This window comes from Apodemus sylvaticus, chromosome 13 (genome assembly GCF_947179515.1).
Source record: "Apodemus sylvaticus chromosome 13, mApoSyl1.1, whole genome shotgun sequence".
Lineage (NCBI taxonomy): Eukaryota > Metazoa > Chordata > Mammalia > Rodentia > Muridae > Apodemus > Apodemus sylvaticus.
In genome coordinates this window covers 33,564,295-33,587,795 of record NC_067484.1, presented here as the reverse complement: position 1 = coordinate 33,587,795, position 23,501 = coordinate 33,564,295, and the positions used below count along the sequence as shown (strand labels likewise).

At 41.0% G+C, this 23,501-nt stretch overlaps 2 protein-coding genes across 3 annotated transcripts in view; one reads left to right on the top strand and one right to left on the bottom strand.

Annotated features, from left to right (window-relative positions):
* The window catches only part of Nars1 (asparaginyl-tRNA synthetase 1), a 581,145-nt gene that overhangs the window by 15,487 nt on the left and 542,157 nt on the right, over positions 1 to 23,501 (bottom strand). The window lies entirely within an intron of this gene.
* Positions 1 to 23,501, top strand: part of Wdr7 (WD repeat domain 7) — a 283,494-nt gene that overhangs the window by 229,345 nt on the left and 30,648 nt on the right. For both annotated transcript variants that reach the window (XM_052201384.1, XM_052201386.1), the window contains one exon: positions 4,633 to 4,732. In XM_052201384.1, the coding sequence (XP_052057344.1) occupies positions 4,633 to 4,732 (100 nt within the window). The remainder of the gene's footprint in view (positions 1 to 4,632; positions 4,733 to 23,501) is intronic.

The following is a 23,501-nucleotide window of genomic DNA, read 5'->3' as shown; positions in this document are numbered from 1 at the left end:
GAGGCCCTGGGTAAAGTGTCCTTCCTTGCATCTGTGGCATCTGTGACTGGTAGCCTGCATGACCCTTCCACGGTTGTGGACTCTACAGTGCATGGCTCTCAGAAGAGCTCCATTCAGCATACAGGCGTGGCCAGGCTTGTCCCTTGTCTCTTCTTGTGGTGAGAGTGATCTTCCTTGCTCCACTCCAGACATCCTGTCACTGTTTTTTGGAGACTCAGTACCTGTTGGGTGTGGTCATTGAGAACACATGAGTGTCACAGTCCTGGCCACTGCAGAGGGACAATGGGAGGCAGTGTCTGTTGGTGATGTTTTAAGGAGCATTTCCTTACATTATTAATAAAGCTTGCACATGCGTATCCTGCAGAGTATAAACATATGGATCCATCTCAGAAATTGCACACAAGTTAGAACAAAAGTCAGGGACACTTATTTTCCTTCCTGTTGACAAGATAATGTAAGAAATTTGATGCCACCAAGTGAGGGTAACATTTGGTAAGTGTTTTAGGAACTTGGCATTGCCTGTTTAAACTTTAAGTATGCAGAATATTTGATCCTACCTTAATGAATCTGTCCAACAAAAATATTCACCCAGGCCTACAAAGATCCATGACAAGATATAGTTCTAGTCTTTCAGAGAAAAGATTGACTAGTGGAAGTCAGACTCTGAATACAGTGAGGAAGATCACCTGGGAGCATGCCCCCTGATAGAGGAGGCTATCCCCTGCAGCATTGATGGAGGAGGCTATCCCCTGCAGCACAGAGAGAGACACTGCCCTGCAGAACAGCATGTATGATGCTGTTGTATTAAAGGTACAAAACACTCATGGGAAAATCTATAAACAATTACCAGAGATTACTCTTAAGTTGGTAGGTATGAGAAGAAAAATCTACTTCATTTTTAAAATCATGATTTTAATTTGTATTTCATAGAGTATGATAATTCATGTTTATAATATATAATGTTCAACCTAAGGTAGCTAACATTTTCATCTCCTTAAACATTTCTTTAAACATTCTTTCCTTAAACATTTTTCAAACTTTTGATCAATTCACAGTAATTTTAAATATCTGTGCAATAAAATGTGACATTTAAATTTTGTTCTTATTAAATTAGGAAGTGTTTCTATCTTTCTGTTATTGCTTCATGTTTGGAGCCTTTGAGCCATCCTCTTCCTGTTGTTCATAAAGTATATAATGGTTTACTGTGAACTGAAGTCACCACTGTGTTGTACGACACTAGAACTACTTCTAGATACCTGCAGTTCAGTAGCTCTTATGCAAGTCCCCCCCACTCGCTAGCCGTATTGGAGTGGGAAAAGTGACCTGAGCAGTAACCATACACTCCTCCATCGCTCTGCTCTAGGCTGTGGAAGTGATGGAACTAGCTCTTTTTAAGCTCCTGCCCCCTTGACTTCCCTGCTGCCATGGACTGTGGACATGTCTGGAATTGTGGGCTACTGTGAACCCTTCTCCTTCAAGGTGCTTTTTGTCGGGTTACTTGTTCACAGGAACACAGATGAAACTAGGACCCTGGAATAAAAAAGGTTCTTGCCAGGTTAGAGATTGACACCTCAGTGTCTTGCCACCATGTCAGTGACCTGAACACTGAGATACCAAAGGTCTAGAGAAACCTGAGACATTTCATTGGGTGAAGATGAGAACAACATTAAAACTATACCGAATTCCTGCTTCAACCCTTTAATGTCATCAGAGGTCAGAACAAAGGATGCCCATCCACCTCACTGTCCTTAGAACTGACAGTGCTCATGTGCAGAACTTCACATGCAGAAGTAAGTAGTCTAGAAGTATGGGGCCCCCAGAAGCCTCAGCAGTTTCCTGCAGCAGTACCAAAGTGCCTTCCTATGCAAGACTCACATATATACATATATAAAATTTCTTACTATTATTACAAGAACCAGGAAATAAATTTTAATATGAAACCCTTAAGCTAAAACCAGGGCATGAGACTGTCACTGGCCTGAAATCTTTAAGGTGTTTTTCAGTAATGTTAGTCAAGTAGTAAGTTACAAAGAATGAAAAATGCTAGAACTGTAATAGATGGTCCTTTCAGGTGGACCAAAGATTTTATACCAAGAATAGATTTACTCTTTTTTATCCCATAAATAATGTTGTTTGTAGGTGATATAAGAGGAGGAAGTTGAAATCTAAAGCAGGAAGAGCAGGTAATGCAACAAAAACCTTTAGTTTAAGATTCTGTCATCAGAGTGTGTTGTTTTGTTTTAAAAAATGTTATTTTGAAAGTGATATTTTATAGTAGGATTTTGGTAACATAAGCTATTAAATTTTTGCAATAATGTCACAGCAAATTTGATCTCTATAGTTATTAACTACAAAGAATAAATGTTAAAAAAATGTGTGAGATATTAAGTTTCGTGTTACTGTAATAGGATGTAAATTACATATAAATATATATGTGCAGAGATGGATGCCAGTAGTAACACAGATATAGATAGGAGCACACCTGATACTCAGACTGATATAATTACTAATAACAAAATAGAAACTATTTTAAAACTCTTCAAAAACATATTAATTTTCATATTATTAGATTTTTGAATGCAAATCCCCATTTAATATTGAAATAGAATAATATGCTACTTTCTGTAGATGATATTGTAAAACATTTGCAAGTAGTGTCTGCCATGTTACTGAAGATGAAGCCCTGGCCTTCCATAAATCACAAGTTGATTATGGATAAGGCTTATGGATAAGACAAAATATCTCCAAATCTATAACTTTTTAATAAATAGCAGACAAAATTTTAAAGCATAATAGATTGTTTTCTAGATTTTTAATATATGTGTTGCTGTCAAATGACTGCCAAGGCAAAAATGGCTGTCAGGATGCCACTGCTGCTATCAGTCAAATTTTTGTCCCTCTGCTTCTCTTCCTAGAATTACAGACTTGTCCTGTATCTTACTTCGGGAATGCATTAGAGTACTCTTCCTCTTCGATCTCCTTAGGGTTTCTGTTGCTGTGATCAAACACTGACTAGAGGCAACCTGGGGAGAGAAGGCTTGGCCCTAGCCCCAGCTGGCAGCACCACAGAGGGCGCTGGGTACTGCTTTGATCTCCATTGTCCTTGGCCTGCTTTCTTAACCTATGACCAACTGCATAGGGGTGTTACTGCCTGCAGTGGGCCAGGCCCTCCTGGATCAATCATTAGTCAGAAAATACCCCAAAGGCAATCCAATGGAGGCAATTTCTCAACTGGGATTCTCTTTTTCAAGGTGTCACTAGTTTGTATATATAAAGCAGACAAAACTAACCAGCACTAGAAAGCTTATCACATTTTACTCTATATTAAAAGGGCCTTGGTTTGCTCAGCCTTTGCTTCTGTACAACTCAGGATGACCTGCTGAAGGGTAGTACCACCCACAGTGGCCTGGCCCTTCCGTATCAGGCATGCCGCAGCAAGTCTCATGGAGGCATGTCCTCCACTGAGAGTCCTTTTTGTAAAATAACTCCAGTTGGTATAAAACCGCACAGCAAATAATGTGATTGGGAAAGATGTCTTCAAATACAGTATTTAGTGTGGTTCCCTTTACTTGGATAGCTCCTGGGGACCATGTCAAAGTATATTTAAAAGTCTTTGTGAACATAAAAATCGTTTCTAATTTACCTTGATTTCTAGCACTGTTCTCATCTGTAGATCCCAGATGTATGGACTTGAAATGAGTATGTCAGAGCCTAGATCAGAAATTCAAGTACTTAATCTACTCCAAAACCTAATCTAGAAAGTGGTAATAATAAACCAGCCTCTCACAACCCCTAACTGCCTGTCACCTCAGTTATATAGCCAAATTAGTAAATCTAGTAAATGTGGAAGACCTTGGACATTTTCACAATATTTTTTTCTGGTGCGTAGCTTTCTAACATCATTAGAATTTAGGAGATATACTATTTATGTAGCCTTTTTTATTGTTCTATGAGACTGTATATTTTAATAATTAAGTAATATGAGAACATAACTGAATATGGGAGCCTCTCAAAATCTTCATTTCTACTCAAATAGAAGTATTTGCATAAGTTGTCAGAAAACTGGATTTTCACTTTTATCTTTTTTGCTTTTGATCCTTTGTGCCTCAAACTTTTGAAGTGTATTTATTGCTATAAACTCATTTCCTATCGAAAATGATTTTTTTTAAAAAACACGGCCTTATTTTGTCAGTAATCCTTGCTGGCCTGAAACTATCAGTATAGTCCACACTGGCCCAAAGTCACCTCAGCACCCTGCCCTCTGCCCTCCATGTGCTGGGTTTGTAAATGTGACCCAGCCACTAGAGCCTGCTGAAAATTCATTAGCAGGCCTAAATGAATTCTACATCAATTCTACTTCAGGTGATTTTTCAAAAGTACTCAGTACTAAAGAGAAACATTTTTTAATTCATATGTTGGTTACAGATGTATTTATTTATAAATAATCAAGACATAAAGGGATTAAAGCTTGTATCTACATGTATATATACACACATATACATATGTTTATGTATGCATGTGTACATGTATGCACATTGGCTTTAATCTTTGGGAATATTGGTTTTGTCTTAAATATGCAGACAATCTCACCTGGCTTTTGTTTTTGTTGTTGTTGCAAAATGCTCCCTTCAGGTTCTACATGGTCAGCTATTATGAGCGGAGTCACAGAATTGCAGTTGGAGCACGCCATGGCTCAGTAGCCCTGTATGACATCCGGACTGGAAAATGTCAGGTAAATAAATCATCATGACTTCCTCTGCATGGAGCTATTGAAGGGAGTAAGAGACTAGCCCTTCACCAGGTGACGGACTGGGCCACTGGAACATTATGGATAATGTGCAAGAGATCGATAGTTTAATGAAGGACTCAAAGAATATAGAGCCCCAACGTCTCCATTCCCTGGGATAGGAGGCTGCATGGTTCACAGTGGATCAGAGAGAGGAACCACTTCTCGTGATTGATTTTTACAGGGTGTCTCCTCTTCGTTCGGTGTTGTCTGGTTTTCCTATATCTGACATGTTTTCTGAAGAAAGTTGGATGCTACCTGTGAGGAAGTGGTGACAGAGTAAAAATTAGGAGAACGATGAGACAGTTAACAATGATGAGGCAGTAATCATGTCGGAGTTCATATGACAAATCACAGTAGCATTTAACAGAACTCTGCAGAACTGGTGCTCTGTTCACAATGATAGTGTGTCACTCTTTAGACTTTATACTGCATTTTATGATTTTATGACATTTTACTGTTCATGAATTTTTCTTTTGGCTTTGATCTTATTTATCTGATTTTCAAAATATACCCAGTGGATAAGTGAGGCAAGTATATCCCCATTGAGACAGAAAAGGAATTGAAGCTTGGTGTTTTAAATCACTGTTTTCCAGAGTCACACCATTAGTTAACAGCTAAGTCAGGGCTGAAGTCTACCAAGGACCTAGAAAATGCTGATGCTCATTGACCACAGAGTGCTGAGTCATGCCTCCTCCTGTTTCAGCCGAACATTTAGTACTGCTGGGTTCTTACAGTGTAGAGAGGAGTACAAGAAATCCAGAAGGGTGTCTAAGACTGTAGACTATTTCTCCAATGTAGTAAGCCTTTAATCTAATGCCCCTTCAAAGCTTCCTTGATAATCTGCCATGAAATAGTTGTAAGGACTCATAAGAAGTGCTAGGGGTAAAAGATTCTGGTTTCAGGCATTTTTAAAGGATGCTGTTTGAGTTTTAAGTGCACTTCTCTGAGGATGCCTCTGCGCATAGAGTATGCACCACTGGTATACTCGTTTACTCTCTAGTTGGTGTGTTTCCATCTCCAGCTCACTCTGGTCCATATCACTTGCCTCTTAGCTCTTATTGAAATCAGTAAAAACACTCGGAAGCTTGATTTGTGCTCTTTATATAATTCTTTTGAAAGGGATAACTTCAAACAGCATTTCAGAAATGCCCTGTTTTTTAACCTTTATTTGTTTTGTGTGGGGGCAGAGGGCACAGCGCATGTGTGGAGATCAGAGGAAACCTTGAGGGAGTCAGTTCTCTGCTCCTATCATGTGGACTCTGAGGATCAAACTTAGGATGTCAGGCTTAGCAGTAAGAGCCTTTACCTGCCACCCCTAAGCCATACACCAGGCCCCAGAATATCTTCTAAGAACTTTCTTATTTGTTTGTTTTTTGTTTGCATATTTAATTATTTGAGACCAGGTCTCACAGTGTATCCCTGGTCTCACAGTGTATCCCTGGTCTACTAAACTCACTATTTAGTCCAGGCTGGCCTCAAACACACCAAGATCCAGTTGTTTCTGCCTCCTGGGTAATGGGATTGAAGGCATGTGTTGCCACATCAGGTTTCTATTTTAATTTATTTTGAATATACCTAAATATATAACTTTACATATCAGTGAGCTGCCATGTCATGTTTTGATGTGTGTATACATTGTATAATATTTAAATCAGGTCAAATATTTCTGTCTTCAAGATACTTTAAAGTGCATGTTTCATTGTTCTGGAGATAGCACAAGTGTGAAGAGCACAGTAGAGCATCTCACTTCTTTATAAATTAACCAGCCCTGACCAATCTTTCTTATCCTGCCCCCAATATCACCTGTCGCTGATAACCACAAGCATTTTATAACAGTTTCTTAAAATTGGAGTATGTTTCTAAATAGAAAATTTGAAAGAAACACAAACATTTACAAAAGAAGAGGAGGAAAGGAGAGGAAGAGATATCTTGTAAGCTTCTTCAAAACTGAGAATCTGTGTATTGTTACAGCTCTGAGCAGTCCCTGTAAGATAGATCAGGTCTGTAGCCAGGGCCCAGCCTAAGCCTAAGCTCATGACTTGAGCTAAAACTGCCTCAGAAAATACCTTTAGGAGCCTTCTTTCTAACAGCTTCCCTTCCAGTGGACCTTTTCCTGCTGGTGGCATAATGTGATTGGTCTCATAATCCCCTGGCCACATGTGTTACCCTTTTCTTTGCAATAGACCAGGGGACCTGGGGTCTTCTCTCCTAACAATGTAAGTTACACCCTCGATTGTTCTTTGAGGCCTTCAGGGTTCTTGTTCTCTTCACCACACATATGGTTCCACTCCCGAACTTTGTCTCACTTGGTAGCACCATCCTTTTCTCCCATGGTCTATCCTGGTCTAACCACACTGAGCCAGTGACAATTAACGCTCGCTTTCTTTAGAAGTATTCTATTAGAACTGATTGCAGTCCTTCAAGTCCTGTGCTCAGTTGCCAGACTCCTCGCCCGTCTGTGTGTGCCTTTCTCACTCACAGCCATCCTTGCTAGTGTCTGCAGTGTGCCAGATTTAATATCTCTAGTTCAGTTGCTGAACCATTTACTTGCTAGAGAAGGTAGTATAGTGAGAGTATATTCTAAAACCGCACTGCCTGGACTTGGTGTTACAAAGACTCGAATGTATAGTATATACATATATACTAATCGTGAGCCATGACTATTATCTGTGTACATTGGTTTAAACAGGACAAAACTAGACAGCTGCCTCCTTGCTCCCATAGTACCAGCTAGATTTGGTGTAACTTTATCCTCATGATTTTTCTGATGATCTTTTCCCTCCCATTATTTCAGTTAGCCCTTTAAGTATAATAAACATAGTACCAACCAAATAAGTAGCAAAATTAAAGCTTCCCAGCCTACTGACCTATCCCTGCTCATCTCTGTTTAATACATTTTGTAGTTTGTCCTTCTTTTTCTGTAACATTCTACAATCTTATTGATAATTTTTGTTTGGAAACTTTTAAAAACTAATATACTACTTATTAACTGTATATTATATACTATTCACTAAAAACTAATATACTATTAGAATATTTCTGAGTTATTAAAAATTCATAGTAGACCTTTTTCAAACAGTTTTAGGTTTGTGGCAAAATTGAACGGAAATGCAGATGTCATATACCTCCTGCATTCACATGTGAGTGGACTCCCTCTTAGCCGTCTCCTCCACTGCAGTGGTAGACTGGCATTGTAGGGAACGCTAGTCTTCCTCAGGGCTTTCGCGGTTGCAGCTGCCGACACACAGTGGCAGTAGGTGCAGGAGGCCGTGCGTGCACGCTCACTACCGCGAACACAGATGTGAAAGCCTGATGCGACACAGACCTCACCGTTGGCCCTGATGACTGGGGCCTTGAGTCCACCTTCCTAACTGAGGAAGAAGTGGGAGACTAAACAGGCGTGACTGATTGGTGAGGAGAGGATGAGCCTGGAGAACAGCCAACAGGGAGGGGCAGTGCTCCTCTCACTCAGTCCGATGTAGTGCTGGTGCTCCTTGTCTCTCTGTGACCCAGGTTAGGCCTCCCTTGGGTCATGAGATGCTCCCTGTCTCTCTGTGACCCAGGTTAGGCCTCCCTTGGGTCATGAGATGCTCCCTCTCTCTCTGTGACCCAGGTTAGGTCTCCCTTGGGTCGTGAGGCTATAAACTTTGAACATATGTGTTCTCTGAAGGCCCGGATGTTTGGGTAGATGAGGGAATTTCTAGGAAACCCATTCTCTGAAATTGCTATGTCTCCCTTTCTTTTTAATACGCACTCAAAGAAGCATGTGTGTAAGGAAGGGTCATCTTTTCTAAGCCCCAGCAGTTATAAACAATAAAGCTATACTTGACTTTTTCATGCAGTGGACAGTTTGCATTGGGGTCCTCTCCTGCTCTTCTGTATTGACGGAACAATTGCACCACTGAATGTTTTTACCACTATTCTGACATACCTAGGAGTTCCACTCTAAAAATTATCATTTGTGTAGCATTTTAGGCATATTTTCTTATTTCTAGTAACCATTCCTGGATTCCATTGCTACGCCATAAGATTTGTGCATTTAGTTACCAGACTATCTGAGGCTGTCTCCCCACACATGTATATGAGCACTAGCTTCTCCATAGAGCCCTGAGTGTCTCTGTAAGAGGCCTGGTAGAAACAGATTTTCTACAGAGACACTTGTGTCTCACAAACTGACAATCAGGCAGGCTATGGAAACAGGGGGCCCCATAGAAATGGGAATTTGCCCAGGAATCTCATGTTGGGAGAAGGAAAGTGTGTCAGCCAGAAAGGGAACTCCTCTTAGGCAGAGATTCTCACAACTTGTCAGACCACCTCACAGGATGAGGCTGGCCCCAGGTGATGCTGGGTCAATGGTGGGTGGGGCCACAACTCCATCAGAACTATTCAGATGGGCTTCTCCAGGCCCTCTGTGTAAACTTTGATCTCACTTCAGGACCTCCAAGGGATTTGAAGGGTTCTTGGGTTACTTTGTACCTCTTCCCAGTGTGGCCCCATTGAACACATCAGTTCTATGGTTCCCACTGTTAGTTTGGCTCTTTTTATTAGCACATTAAGACCTGGTAGCTGAACCTGACTTGGGGCACAGGTTGTGACCCAAGTTCCACAACATTTCTATGAATCACAGCATGACTTTGAGCACATAAATTCTCCTTAAGAATTTACTTCACCTTTGGCCTGACTTTCTTTTAATTTATTTGGCAACACATGGAGGCCTGAAGGCAATCATTTTAAGAGCTGGCCCTTCCCTTTCCTTCCACCATGTTTTGAAGCAATCTCTCCTATTGCTCCTGCTGCTGGCCCAACACTGAGTCTAGCTGGCCGTGAGATGAGATCCTGGCCCTTTCTCCTCTCTCCACCTCCTATATTGTTGGAGGAGTGTTGAGACGGCAGAGATGTGCCACCTCACCTGGCTTCTTCATGGAAGTTCTGGAGTCAAGCTCAGGGTCATCAGGCTTGTGTGGAAACCTTTTAACCAGAGCCATCTCCCTGGTTCCACAATTGGGCTGTTATGCTTCCTGTGTTTGTCATCTCAGGTAATAGACTATTTATTCATCACTTTATAATTTATCATTTGTTCTATTGGTTTTTAAAAACTAAAATAGCTCATCTCTGTGCTAGACAGCATATTACATGCAAGAGATCACAAAATAAATGAGTATGTCCATCAAGGAACAACTAGTAGCAGAGGCGAGCAGACCCAACTAGCTAACGCATTGTGATCAGCCTGTCAGGAAGGGGAGCCCACAGAGCTCAGGCACTAACTGAAATTTATGCAGAGATCTTAGGGGAGCTGCTGTGGAAAGGGCACCACAGAGGAAAGAGTTCTAGACAGAAAACCCTGGACAGTAAGGGGTCCAGAAAAGGAGGAGAGGGACAGAGACATCATTCCAGGAGGAAGATATATGTACAAACCACAGAAGTGTAGCATAAACAGCAAAGGCCTGCTTCTCAGAAACCTTACATGTGCTGCCCTGTGCACATGGAAGTGGCCCATGTCACAGCAGTGCTGAGGGGTTGTATAAAGAGAGACACATCTTATCCATGACATATTAGATACCGAATCAGCACAGCTTTGTTAGTAAGTTGTGTGACGCTAAGTTACAATAAGATAACTGACTACTAACATTTTCAATACATATTATATCACTATATATTATTATATGCAATATAAATAAAATATTTATACAAAAGGGGGCTCCGTGAGCTTGCCAAATGTTTTCAGTGTAGGATTTAAAGTATTTTATGAAAATAAGCCACCCCTGTGACTGCTCTGAAATACACTTAATTATAACAAGCACTCTGAATTAGTAGATTTCAAAAGGAAGCTAATATTCAAGTTTGAACAGGCAACGGGCTTGCTGGCTGGCACACCTACAGTGACAGAGTTCAGAAGACACAGTTGTCTGTGATCATGACACCACGGTTTGACTTGTAGTTAGGAGGAGCGATGGGCCTTAGGGGACACTAAGTTGGTGTTTCCCTAATGCTTACAGTGGACAGTCTAGGGGTTTTCTCCTTGCTCTCTCAGCAGCTGCTTCCTGTGACATTCTGGAGCACTGGAGCAGTAGGAAGACAGACGCTGGGAGGACACTGGCTCCCTGACACCCCGGAGGAGTTAGTCACCTTGTAGGTTTCCTGCTCTTACAGGGAAATACTATTTAGAGAAAAACCTCAAAGAAAACAGACAGATTCCCCCAAACAGTAGTGGAATTTAGATTGTGTTTGTCTGAAGCACTCAGTATCTTAAAATAATACTTCTAAGTGACTGTGCAGAGCGATTCTTTTTCTCATCCCACTTCTCAGACTAGCATCAGATCTGGAATGTTAGTGTCCCAGTAACTTTGCACGAATAGGAAAATTGAAATCCTTAGCAATCCTTGCTCTTGACAAGCCTAGTAGTTGCAAAATCATTTCAGCATCTTTGCCAAGGTATTGAGTAAACATTTTTCTTTTTCTTTTTCTTTTTTTCTTCTGATTTTGTATCTTGAGACAGAGTCTGACAGTATGGCCAGGCTATCCTGGAACTCACTCTGTGGTTGAGGCTGGCCTGAAACTCACAGAAGTCCTCCTGCCTCTGCTTTCCAAGGGCTGTGTTTACAGTCACCTGGCTCAAAACTTATTTCAATTCTGAGAATTCTTATCATTTCATTCACATCTCTCAGTAGCACTGTGGCTCCCGCACTGCCGTTTTCTTCCTCCCCTCCCCCATACAAGAAACAAACATAAGGATAAAGAGATGGTTCCATAGTTAGGAGCATGAGCAGTTCTTTCAGAGAACCTGGGTTTGATTCCCAGCAGCCACAATGTGATTCACAACCTGTGCAATTCCAGTTGCCAGGGATCCAGTGCACTGTCCAAAGTGCCAGGGATCCAGTACACTGTCCAAAGTGCCAGGGATCCAGTGCACTGTCCAAAGTGCCAGGGATCCAGTGCACTGTCCAAAGTGCCAGGAATCTAGTGCACTGTCTAAAGTGCCAGGGATCCAGTGCACTGTCCAAAGTGCCAGGGAGCCTCCATGGACACTGGACACATATAGTGCAATATATATATATGCAAGCAAACATTCATACACACAAAAGTAATAAATATTTTTGAAAGTATAAATATATATGTATGTGAATTCATGCATGTATATATAATAGCTTCCTTATATAAGTTATCATGAAATAACTAGGAGCCAGAGTGCAGTTTTCCCTCATGGTCCAGGATCCTCAGGTTCTGGAGCTATTAATGTGAAATGGTATTTAGCAGATGCATATCATCTCATATCCTTGACTCTCTGACTTACTTATATTGCCTTGTAGAGGAATGTGAACACTGTGTAAACAGTTGGGAAACTATTTTGTGAAAGGAATGATGAGAAAATCTCCCAGCACACAGAATACAGATGGAGTGTTTTGGCTTTTAGAATATTTTTATCCCACAATTGGTTAAGCCCAGGGGTATGGAGCCTGCAGATACAAGGGCCAACTGCTCACTGAATGTACTCAGTTGTGCATTTGTACATTTGTACAGTTGTACAATGTACTCAAGAGTGCATTGATGTCTGAGCCGGGCGGTGGTGGCGCACGCCTGTAATCCCAGCACTCTGGGAGGCAGAGGCAGGCGGACTTCTGAGTTCAAGGCCAGCCTGGTCTACAGAGTGAGTTCCAGGATAGCCAGGGCTACACAGAGAAACCCTGTCTCGAAAAAACCAAATCCAAAAAAAAAAAAAAAACCAAAAAAAAAAGAGTGCATTGATGTACCCAGGGCTCACTGCTGTATGTCTATTTCTGGTCTTGTGAGGATCTTAAAGCAAGGGCTACCCCGGCAATTGTTCCATAAACGTTACTCTCCAGGCTGTAGTTCATGATATGTAATATGTAGGAGCTGTTATGGCCTTGGGGCTTTCGTCAGGGTTTGGTAGCTCCTAATGGAGCTTGGTCTACTGGGAGACAAAGCCCACAGGTGCTTAACACCCTGAGTCCAGCAGTTAGCCCAGAGACTGCTCCTGCTCAAGCATAGAACCAGATAAACTGATACACATTTGAAACAATTCCTTTTAATTTACTATCATATAGAATAATTTTATTTTTCATGTCTTTTAATATATGATCAAGGACTTTTTATATTGGCCCACTGATTTGAGTTCTAAGATGGTTTTCCAGCTAAGTCAAACTAGTTTTTTATTTTTAAAGTGATCTGAAATCAAAAGCATTTTACAAATTGGTAAGGTAGCTTAGTATGTAAAGCTCACCTGGGGAGATAAGTTCCCAGGACTCAAAAGATTGGAAGAGAGAGATGACCATTATAGGTTGTCCTGGGGTTTCTACATTCTCACAGTGACATGACATGTCTATATATAAAATAAATAAATGAAAATGTGATTTTAAAAACACAAAGCAGCCTTAGTATAATCCTAGATGCTCATACTTTGCCTGGACTTTTACATCATTTCATTTAAGCCTAATTTTGTGTTTTAAATGTGTCCTTTGAAAAGCTCCTTTCTCGTGCTTATGGCGTGATTTTCTATTTAATACAACTACATGATTCACACAGGCATCACGACTAACTAGCTCCAAGGCAGGTGCTGTTTGGAGAAAAGAGGCCTCGTGAACAGACTTAGCAGACCGAGCCCGACTGGCGACTGGCATGCGGCCACATGGTGGTCAGCTTGGCTGGTGGAAATGGAGACTAGGGAACCTCGGCTACTGCAAAGGTAGGGAAGCAGTGCTGTCCCTCGGCCATCAGTATGTGCCGGCTAGAAGGGTTGAGTGGCGTCACAACGTGCAGAAGGGACAAGAGCAGGAAGAATTCCCTGAAGGATATAACTATCAGAGCTGATCCATGAGGTGGTGTTCCTTGTGTGGCTCCATGAGGAGGAGCACTTTGTAGAAAGGATGAAATATCAGCAGAAGCCTGGATTAGCTTATGGTACACTGCAGACGGAGTCAGGATTCTGGGATGCCTAGAGGAAAGGGGTAAGAGTCTGAGTGTGCTAGAGGAGGAGGGGGTGAAGGCTGAGAAGGAGGTCATGGTGTGCCTTTCCTGGCAGGAGTCTTCTCAGGATCAACAGTGTGCCTATGTATGTACGTGTGCCTGTGTGTGTCCATGTGTGTGTGTGTGTGTGTGTGTGTGTGTGTTTCTTGAGCTTTTCTGGCCAAGCTCCTTCACAGGGCCATTTATTCAGCCTGCCTCCCCACTGGCTCCTGCCGTCAGGGTTGATTCCTTCTGTGACTATCCAAATGGCCATCTCCTGTTAGAGGTGCTCTGAATTCCTTTCATAGCATTGCCTGCCCTACACATTTAGATGATAATGAAGTCTAAGACTCTTCTGATTTCCTCCATGTTCTCATCCAGCCAGTCTCACATATTCTCTCCTACCCACCTCAGATACTGAAGATGTTCATGAAGAGATGGCATTCATGTGCACGCTGCCATGCTCATACCCAAAACTGAGAATGTTCTCAAGGGCTCTCTCCTAATATATGTAAGGCCTTTTAACATATATACTGTGTTGCAAATTTAGAAATGTTACCCCTAGAATTTATCTTAAGCTGGTCCATTTCTCTCTAGTGTTTACTTACAAATCTAGACTTAGTGTCTCTGGACTAGAGTACTTCTGGAAGAGCCTGTCTGTTCTTCCTACTTCCACTTCCTTCTTCATGCTATACTCCTCCCTCACAGCAGCAGACATGATCTTCTGCAAAAGGTAGTTTAAGTTATCACATCTGCTCAAAACTCAATGGTCCTCAGTGCATTAGGAATAATATAAACATCCTTCATCTTCCCTTACAAGGCCCCTTGTCCCTAGCGCTGGCCCATCTTCCAAACAGGCAACCTGGACCACTCTCCAATCAGCTTCTTCAATGCTTTAACCTCTTCCTGACCTCAAGGCTTTTGACTGTGTTCCTTTTACTTGATGCTTCCATAATGCTCAGGAACACTGTGTCCCGTCATGCAGTGCAGAGCTGAATGCCTCTTTTCCAGGAAGCTCTGATGTCTCTCATCTCCTTGTTCTCTGGTGGCATCGCCACTGCTGCTGGAATGACGCGACTGAATGTCTGCTCACAACAGCAGCCTAGGTGAGGACATCACAAGATGCCCTTTCGTGTTATAGTGGCTGAGTGCAAGGGGAGGGCTCGCAAATGTCTGACAGTCTACAGCTTTGTAAGGGCAGGGCCAGGGAACACGCTTGAACCTTCTCCACTTCTCATAGCCATCTCAATCCTGAAAAGTACTCTTTGCACAGACAAGTCCCTCTTATGCTGTCCTGAGCCCTTGGTAGAGAAGGCTCATGTGCATTTTCTGCCCAAAGTTGCGTGTGCTAGTCAGGGCAGAGCTCTGGCTGTTGGCTGGAGAGTGCCTTCAGTTAGTCTTCTGCAAACTCTTGGTGCATGACATCTTTTAGAAAAAGGAGATGGTAAGAAACTAAATGCTTAGTTGCTTATATCTTGGCACTGTCATTGACTTCAGAGCATTAGAGAACCCTGTAGCCAAAACTACCCTATCCCAGTTCTCTCTTTAGAAAATGTGAGTTTGCTCCCATGCATGGAGATACATTATTTCAATAGTATACGGCATTGGTACAGTGGTAGCAAAGCAAAAGATCAGATCCCACCAAACTGGGAGAGACAACCAGAGAGAGGTTGAAAAATTCTCAATTCAGTACTTTATCTGTATTCTGCAAAAATTCTCAATTAGGGGCAAAACTACAAGGGGCTAACCAGATAGAGATGACTTCTGTCAGTACATTTTCTATTAGTGATTTTATCTGCTAGAGGTTCTCTTCAGTTGTAATCTGAAGAGCTGAAAGGCATCAGCAGGGAGACTGGGAAGAAAATTAAGCAAAGAGTGTACCTAGCGCTCTCAGCTTCGAGGTTTGGTTAGGCAGTCAGTGAAATGGAAGGGGAATACAATCAAATGTAAAAGGAAATGCTAAAAGACTCCAGTTCTTGGGTGAGCTCCATCAGGGTGTATAGACAATGATTTAAATGCTACTTACCTTCGTGAGCAAATTTTCCCTCTGAAAGCACTAGACTCTCCATTTCTTCTATGTTGTTGCTACATTATTTTTTCAATGATAATACAAACACACCTCAAATTCTAGTCATCCTAAGCTCCATTATAGTCTACATGATTTCAGACAGAAGTCGTTTTGGGGGTAATTTCTGAAGTAACTTGATATCACAGACCTTGAGGACTGAACTATTAACACAATAATTCTTATGCTATTCCCCTCCCCCCCCCCATTATTTTAGTCAGGAAACATAAGAGTTTCTAACTGGAGCCTGCCATGGATTTCCCTAGGGGAACTTGATAAAAATGTAGATGCCTAGGTTTCTGCTTCCTGGGCTATGATTTGAGTTTGAAAAGAACACTGCTGAGTCTCAATGCCTAGAGAATGAATGTGAGATAAACTCTTAGCCAGACGCACTCATACCAAGCCCCCATCCATCATGACATAAAGGAGACATTGGCTTAGGGTTCTAATTAATGATTATTTTCTCATGCACAGTAATATTCAACACACGTCTGTGAAACATCTTAATTTTCTGCCCTTTTTTTTCTTTTGAAAAAATAAGAATAATGGATGGATGAAATTATTTAATTCTCTGAAAAGATAATTCTATGCCTGACATACAGTTAGCATCCAGTATTTGCTGAATGAATGCACTGCATATGTGACTCTTGCTCGACAGCAGTCATGGTTAGTAGTACAGGTGTGTCAAATGGGTTTAGATCTGACAATGTAAGGCTCAGAAAATTAAGAAGCAAGTTAATGAATGGGCTTAACAGTGAATGTTCTGGCCCCTCCCCTCATTTGGTGCTGAAATGTAGGGGCAATAGACAGGCAGTGGGTGAAGGACATGCATGTACACCGCATTCACCACGCTCCTGAAGAATGACGAACTGCTGACTATGTATAATGGCATGTTAGCTGCTACCTTCCTTAACCTCTGAGGACTGAAGAGGCAGTAATTCCAGATGCGTGATATATGTCTCTATAAGCAATATATCTACATGAGTTATAGCTGTGTCCTTGTAGATTTACTGCTGTATGTTTTAATCCATCTCTGACAAGACATTTACATAAATCCCAGCAACAGAGTAACAGTGCCCTATGCTGGGTTTTCACCTCTCACTACCAAGGACCACGTTCAATATGTGTGAGAAAGGAGTAGCTGGTTAGGGGTGGTGGCTGTTCTATAGATTGTTCCTTGCGTCTATTGTCCTTTGGAGAGTAGACTATACCAAGGATACCTCATGCTGCATAGTAAATTTTCTAAATTAAGACAGTCTCCTCACAGGACAGCAGAAGTAAGCTTTAATATGTGGTTGCTTCACAGCTGGGTGGAAACATGAGGGACTGGAAGGTTCGCAGGGTAGACCCGTACCTTCTCACTAGTCACTGGCCCGGGCCTCTGAGTGGGTAATTGAATGGGTAGGATCCAAGTATCTGGGACATACCCTGAATTCTGCCCTCAATATACTCTCTCTGTGTGTCCAAGGGCAAAACGAGACTTTTCGGTAAGGCCCAGAAGGCCCACACCTTGGTGGGGTATGTTTTTTTGGAGATGCTTGTTTGTTTGTTTGTTTGTTTGTGACAAGATCTTATGTAGGTCACGCAGATCTCAAACTCCCTGTGATGCCCTTAAACTGCCCTCCTGCCTTCACCTCCTGAATGCTGGGATTACAGGCAAGCATCCCCATGACCAGTTTGTCTGGTCTTGGGAATGGAACCCAGGACCTCATACTTGCTAGGCAAACACTCTACAGACTGAGCTACACCCCTAACCAAGATTATCTTTTAAAAGTACTGTCAGGTACTGTCTACTGCTGGTGACCCGCTGGCATACTGTTTACCAAGGCAATGCTTGGGGAGTAGGCACGGGTTTAACAGACGTGAAAGGTGTTTCTTTTGATTTTGCCCTGAGCACAATATTCCAGCATGTCGTCTGGACACCAAAGCGTGCTGACAGTGTCACTGTAATAATCATCTAATGCCAGCTAACCCAGAGTCATAGACTTTAAGGTCTGCATTAATGAGAGTAATAAGGAAGCCCTTGAGACAGATAAGACACAGAGCAGCACCCCAAACTTGGAACAGAACCCCATACCTAAGTTTAATGAGTCATTAAAGCCATCTGTTAATTTGGTGACTCTCCAGAGCCCTTGCTTCTGATGTTCATAAAAGGGATTATAAGCAACCCTACCTGTATGTGACTGAGGGGCAGCCTTCTGTTGCCAGCGATGCTGCACTGTTGATTTGCTCACAAGCACATGCTGGTCTATTGGCCAATTAATTGCTCTTATACTTGATTTTTAAGTGTATGTTTTCTTTCTTACTTTCTTTCTCATCCCCACTTGCGTGCTTGCGTGTGTGTGTGTGTGTGTGTGTGTGTGTGTGTGTGTGTGTGTGTGTGTGTGTGTAAGCAAGATAGTGTTCTGTCACATTTGTGAATTTCCATCAGAGGAACACAAGTAACCTCACAGACTCAAATGGTTTTCACACAATTCCACACCTCGTGAGGTGTAGGAAGAGCTGCCCTCCAGCTTTCCGCCATTTCCATAAAGCAAACGCCGAGCGAGCTGTTTACAGCAGTCTTTGTCTGGCTTTGGCATTGATTTTAAATCACCTGGATCGATCAAGTGGTTATGGAACTTTAAAAAATCCTACCAAACACAATTAGAATCACAGGCTTTTTAATCTGCTAACATAATATCTATAGGAATGAACTGTCAATTCTTCTTCTTTTGGAGTATATAAAGAAACAGTGCCGCTGTGATGCCAGGGTCTGGGGCTGTGCATCTGGGTGCTCTGTGCAAAATGGTCCTGGCTTCGGAAACAAGCATCTGAAATCCATGTGCATCTTGGAGTGTGTCACTGCAGAGCACCTTCTCAGCCAATGAGAGAGCAGCATGCAGATCCAACCGCTATCTAGACATACATGTCTCTGTAGCAGCACAGCAACAGGACTGAGGCAAGCTGATTACAACCAGAGTTGACACAGAGGTGAAAAGTCTAAAATTGAATAGTTAACATGAAGTCTTGAACAATAGGGAGGTGTAGGGGGACAACAAGAGACCCAAAGACTTGCTTCTTAGCACTTCATGTTAGATTCCCATCATTAGACAAATCTAAGTGTGTACTGTTGTCATGAGTAATGAGGTAGCTCCTGTATTTCCCTAAATATCTTTTATATTACTACATATTATAATTATATAGTACATAAGCAAATATTTAAAAGCTTTAGACTACTTTTAGAGGTCAACTGATTTTTAACAAGCGGTGATTTTTCTTTAGTTTGATATAATACTGTAAATTTGTTGTCATAGCAACTAGATCATATAACTTTTCAAAAATGGAAACCTGCCTTAAACTTTATTTCATCAGCTTAGAATAGATGATTTATATGGACTCTGACCATGACTTAAAGTCTAAAATTTGCTTTTCACACATCAGAATTCAATAATTGAGCATATAGTGGGAACTCCGTCCGTCTCCCAGGCACTAAAATGTAATAGGCATCAACAAACAAATTATTATTTTTTTAAATTCATGTTCTTTCTAGTTGCAAAACATGTCTTTAGAGAATCACAAGTTTGGGGTTTTTTATGGTAGCGTTTCACTAAATAGCAGAGTTACTTTTCTTACTACTTGATAATAACCGCACTCACATAGAGACAGGGGGCAGAAAGACAATGACCGTCCCTGCCACGGGGCCGAGCAGATAGATGCCGTGCTTTGGAAATGCTGGAAGGGGTCAGAGCTTCGCTTCCCAAACCCCTCGCACGCCGGTCCGCACAGGGCAGCTTTCTTTGTTTAAAATGCTTTTGATTTTGGCACAATAGGCTCATGTTGCACATAGCTCTGTAACATTTTTGGCAGAATATTTAAAGTTACTCAGGGTTTAACCTAGGGCACATTTTAATGCTTCATGGCATCATTTTATTTATTAAAAATTTTTAAATTTTGAATAATAGATATAAACCTTAAAACATTTCCCAGTTGTTTTTTTTTTTCTTCCTGTACATTTTCTTTGTGTTTTGAGGAAGAAGCTGGTTCTGCATGGTAACTTAGAAATAACTCCTAGTGATTAACAGAGTGATGGATGTGACGGATCACCTTTTTCTTGAGAAATAATAAATCAACATATCCCTGCCCATAAATTTTTCCTGAAAAATGTGAAATATTAGCACCATATATTTAACTAGGTGTCAGATACAAACACTGTTGTCAAAGTGTTGCTCTCAGAACCAGTGGACCACACTACAATGGGACTTTGCTTTATTTCTTTCAGGAATAATGTGATTCAAATATAATTTTCAATTTCTAAAATGTCCTGGTTTTTTGTCCTACTTGTGGTAAGCAAAGCATAGTCTGAATATTCCAAGTCGTAGACCTCAAAGCCAAGACAGAACCATCTCCAAAAAGAATAATTTACTTGCAAAAATGTAAGTTGAACTTTAATTTTTAGGATGACTCAGTGCAGTGTCTCGTGGGCATGTTTGCCTAGTTCTGTCCTGGTGCTGTTAGGACAGCTTCCGTTCTTTTCTCCCTGATCTTGTGGTGATGCCATTTTTTTAGGCAGAGTATGAATATTAAAACCTGTTCAGATTTTTGGGAAGCTTGGTTGAACACAATGTGTGACTGAATTAAGAGGCGAGTGGATTGTTAGCTGCCCAGCGCTGCCTTTATTTTCATCTGGGAGTGTTTTCCACACATCGCCATGGTGTATTGTGGGAAGGAGAGCAGGGCACTGGCCTTCCCCTGGCTCTATTGATTTGCCCTTCAGCTGTGTGCAGCGCAGAGAACCTCAGGCCTTGTTGTTGATTATCTACACAGTGTCTCTGGGAGCTGTATTGACCCATTGCCGCTGACTGTCTGTAGCTCTTGATTTTTCACACCGTCTCCATGACACTCATAATAAAACATACCATCTTATTGCTTCTCAGCTCTGGGAGTCAATGCAGTCAGCCTTCACACACCACAGTGTTTCAGGGGAACATTTATTATATGTGGGATAAAGTGGAGCGATTTTAGGGCTCTGTGTTGTGTACTTCTAGCAGCTACCTCTATAGCAAGAGTCCATACAGAGTTTACATTCCTGATGCCTTTAAGAAGCCAATTCTAGTTTCATATCTGTTTTTAACATGAAATTTTGAATAATAAATGCAAAATTAATTGTAAAACAATAGGCTCATTAACCAAGTATATCTTGTACTATACACACTGCATTTCCAAGTACATACAAGGATTGTTCTATGATTTATTACTGCCTTACATGTTTATTACAATGGATAGTATGATTATGAGAAATTATGCATGCTTTAAGGTTATCCTTGCCTGATGTCCTAGATACTTCAGTGTTTTGAGTAAAATCTTTCTTAGCTATCTTGAAAGATTTACTTTCTATTTAAGATATTTAAACATAGATCTTTTTTTGTCAATATTAGTGTTTTTATCTTGTACTAATATCAGAATATTTTAGATGTTGTTACTACCTACATGTTTTTCAATCCAGAATTACCACCAACAATTCCTTTGTGCCACATATGTTGAATACAATTATAAACAGAGCTGAAAGGAAAGGCAGGTTTATTTTTCTAGTAGAGAGAGAATAATATGCAAGTGTTTCCAAGACAGCCTTCTAATAACTACTTTTATTGTATGCAAGGTAATGGAGAGAGAGAGAGAGAGAGAGAGAGAGAGAGAGAGAGAGAGAGAGAGAGAGAGAGAGAGAATCTCCTAATCTTAGGCTAGAGACTTTTATAGGAGAGTGAAAGGAAGAGAATTACAGATGATATTTGAGATTATTAATATGATTGCTCTTTGCTGAAGTTAATTTGAATGTTCTATTAGAGCAGATGAAAAGTAAGTTAACAAACCTAATTTTAATTAAGTCAGCTTTAGAGAACTCTGCTGGGGCTCATGTCGGTCTGTTACACACATTCAACTGTGTAGTGTCTCGACACTTCGCCAGTACAAGAAAAAGAACGGGAAAGGGGCCTGGCCTTTAAGCTTCATATCAGCAATCCACAAATGATTTTTCATAGTTAGAAATAATTATTTCTTTTTGGGCGGGGTTATAGATTTAGCATTTATATCCTCCTGTTTTTATTTAGAGTTAATCTTCGGTTTGAGAGATACATAGTTTTCTAAATAACTGCTTTTAAAAATACCAATCCATTTTCAACTAAGAACTCTGAAGTGGAATAAGATCTCTGAAGTGGAAGCTTTCGGTGTGTGCAGTTTTAGGGATGTCCTGGTGTAGTGCAGCCTCGTGTTCTGCTTCTTCTGCTCTGCCCAGGAACCCAGACATGTCTACTTAAAACAGGGGAGTCGTGGGTTTAAGGCCAACCTAGGCTACATAGAGAGTGCAAGGTCAGACTGAGCTATATGAGGAAGACCCTGTTTCAGAAAGCCAAGTAAATAAACAAACCAAACAAAATCTAAGACAGAAATAAATCAGAGTAAAAGCATTATTACCCCTTCTCCCAAATCAGCATTTTCTTTCATTCCTTTAAATTAAAAAATTAAGTCTCTCCAGTGGTTTTTATTATAATTGTTAAGGTTCCTTTTCAGATATTTTATTAGTGTATATTCACCAATAACGCGGTGATGGTAAGTACCACTAAGCCTCTTACTTCGAGCAGAGACCTGTTCAATTCTGGGTTCCATGACCTCTGGCAAAAATGACAGGGTACATTTCTTCCACTGTCGTGACTTCCACCTGCATGGACCCAGCCTGCACAGCTGCTGTGTCTGAATGAGCGTCGGGTTCACGGCAACCACATTCACAGTTATTCTGAGCTGGTCATGTACAAGGTTCACATTCCACTTTAGCCTAAGTACACCCCTTTGTCTTAGACATTAAGAACCACTTTTAAGTGCACAGGAGACTTCCTCTAACAGAGCCTTCAGTATCAGGTATTGCAAAGGTTAAGCCTTATCATCTGTACCAAAAATAAAAAAAAAAAAAGGTGAGGTTTCATCAAAAACTTCCATCCTCACAACCTTTCAACCACAATTTGATGATTATTATTGATTATTTCACAGCCTTTCACTCATGCTCTGCCACTGTGGCCAGCCCTGATATACAGCTAGGGCTGTGGTCCAGCCGAAATAAGACTCCATCTTGATAATGGACTGAGATGAGATGCTGTTATTTGATAAAGATAATTGATGTTTCACAGTGAATTGAAAAGCAGCTCCTAGCACACCATAGCTGGAGCCATGTTCTTCCCACAAATATGGCAGCTACTTCTAAAAATAGAACAAAAGAATGGAACTTAAATATTTGTAAATGCCTTATTAGAGACTTTCAGTAGTAGATTTTTTTCCTTCCTTTCCTATGTGTTGATTTTTTAATGCACAAAAAAGAAAAAATAAACGTAGAAAGGGCCTATCACATTATTCTGAAATTTATTTCCAGATTAATTTGTACAAATCTTAGATGGCATGGATGTTACTGATCAGATCTCTGGTGCACTTGACATCTAAATGTCATGTTTAGGTGATGATGGGCCGCTGTCCTGGGAAGCACAAGTTACAGTTACATTTTATGCTACCCGTAATTTTTGGAATGTTTTTGCAAACTGTATGAAAACACAATCTAAATTATTGATCAGGAATCATGTCTCCTGGAAAATGCAGTTCAAATAATCTGTGAATGCAGATAGGGTTTCTCCTCATTCATTATTAACCAATGTTTCTGCAAACATC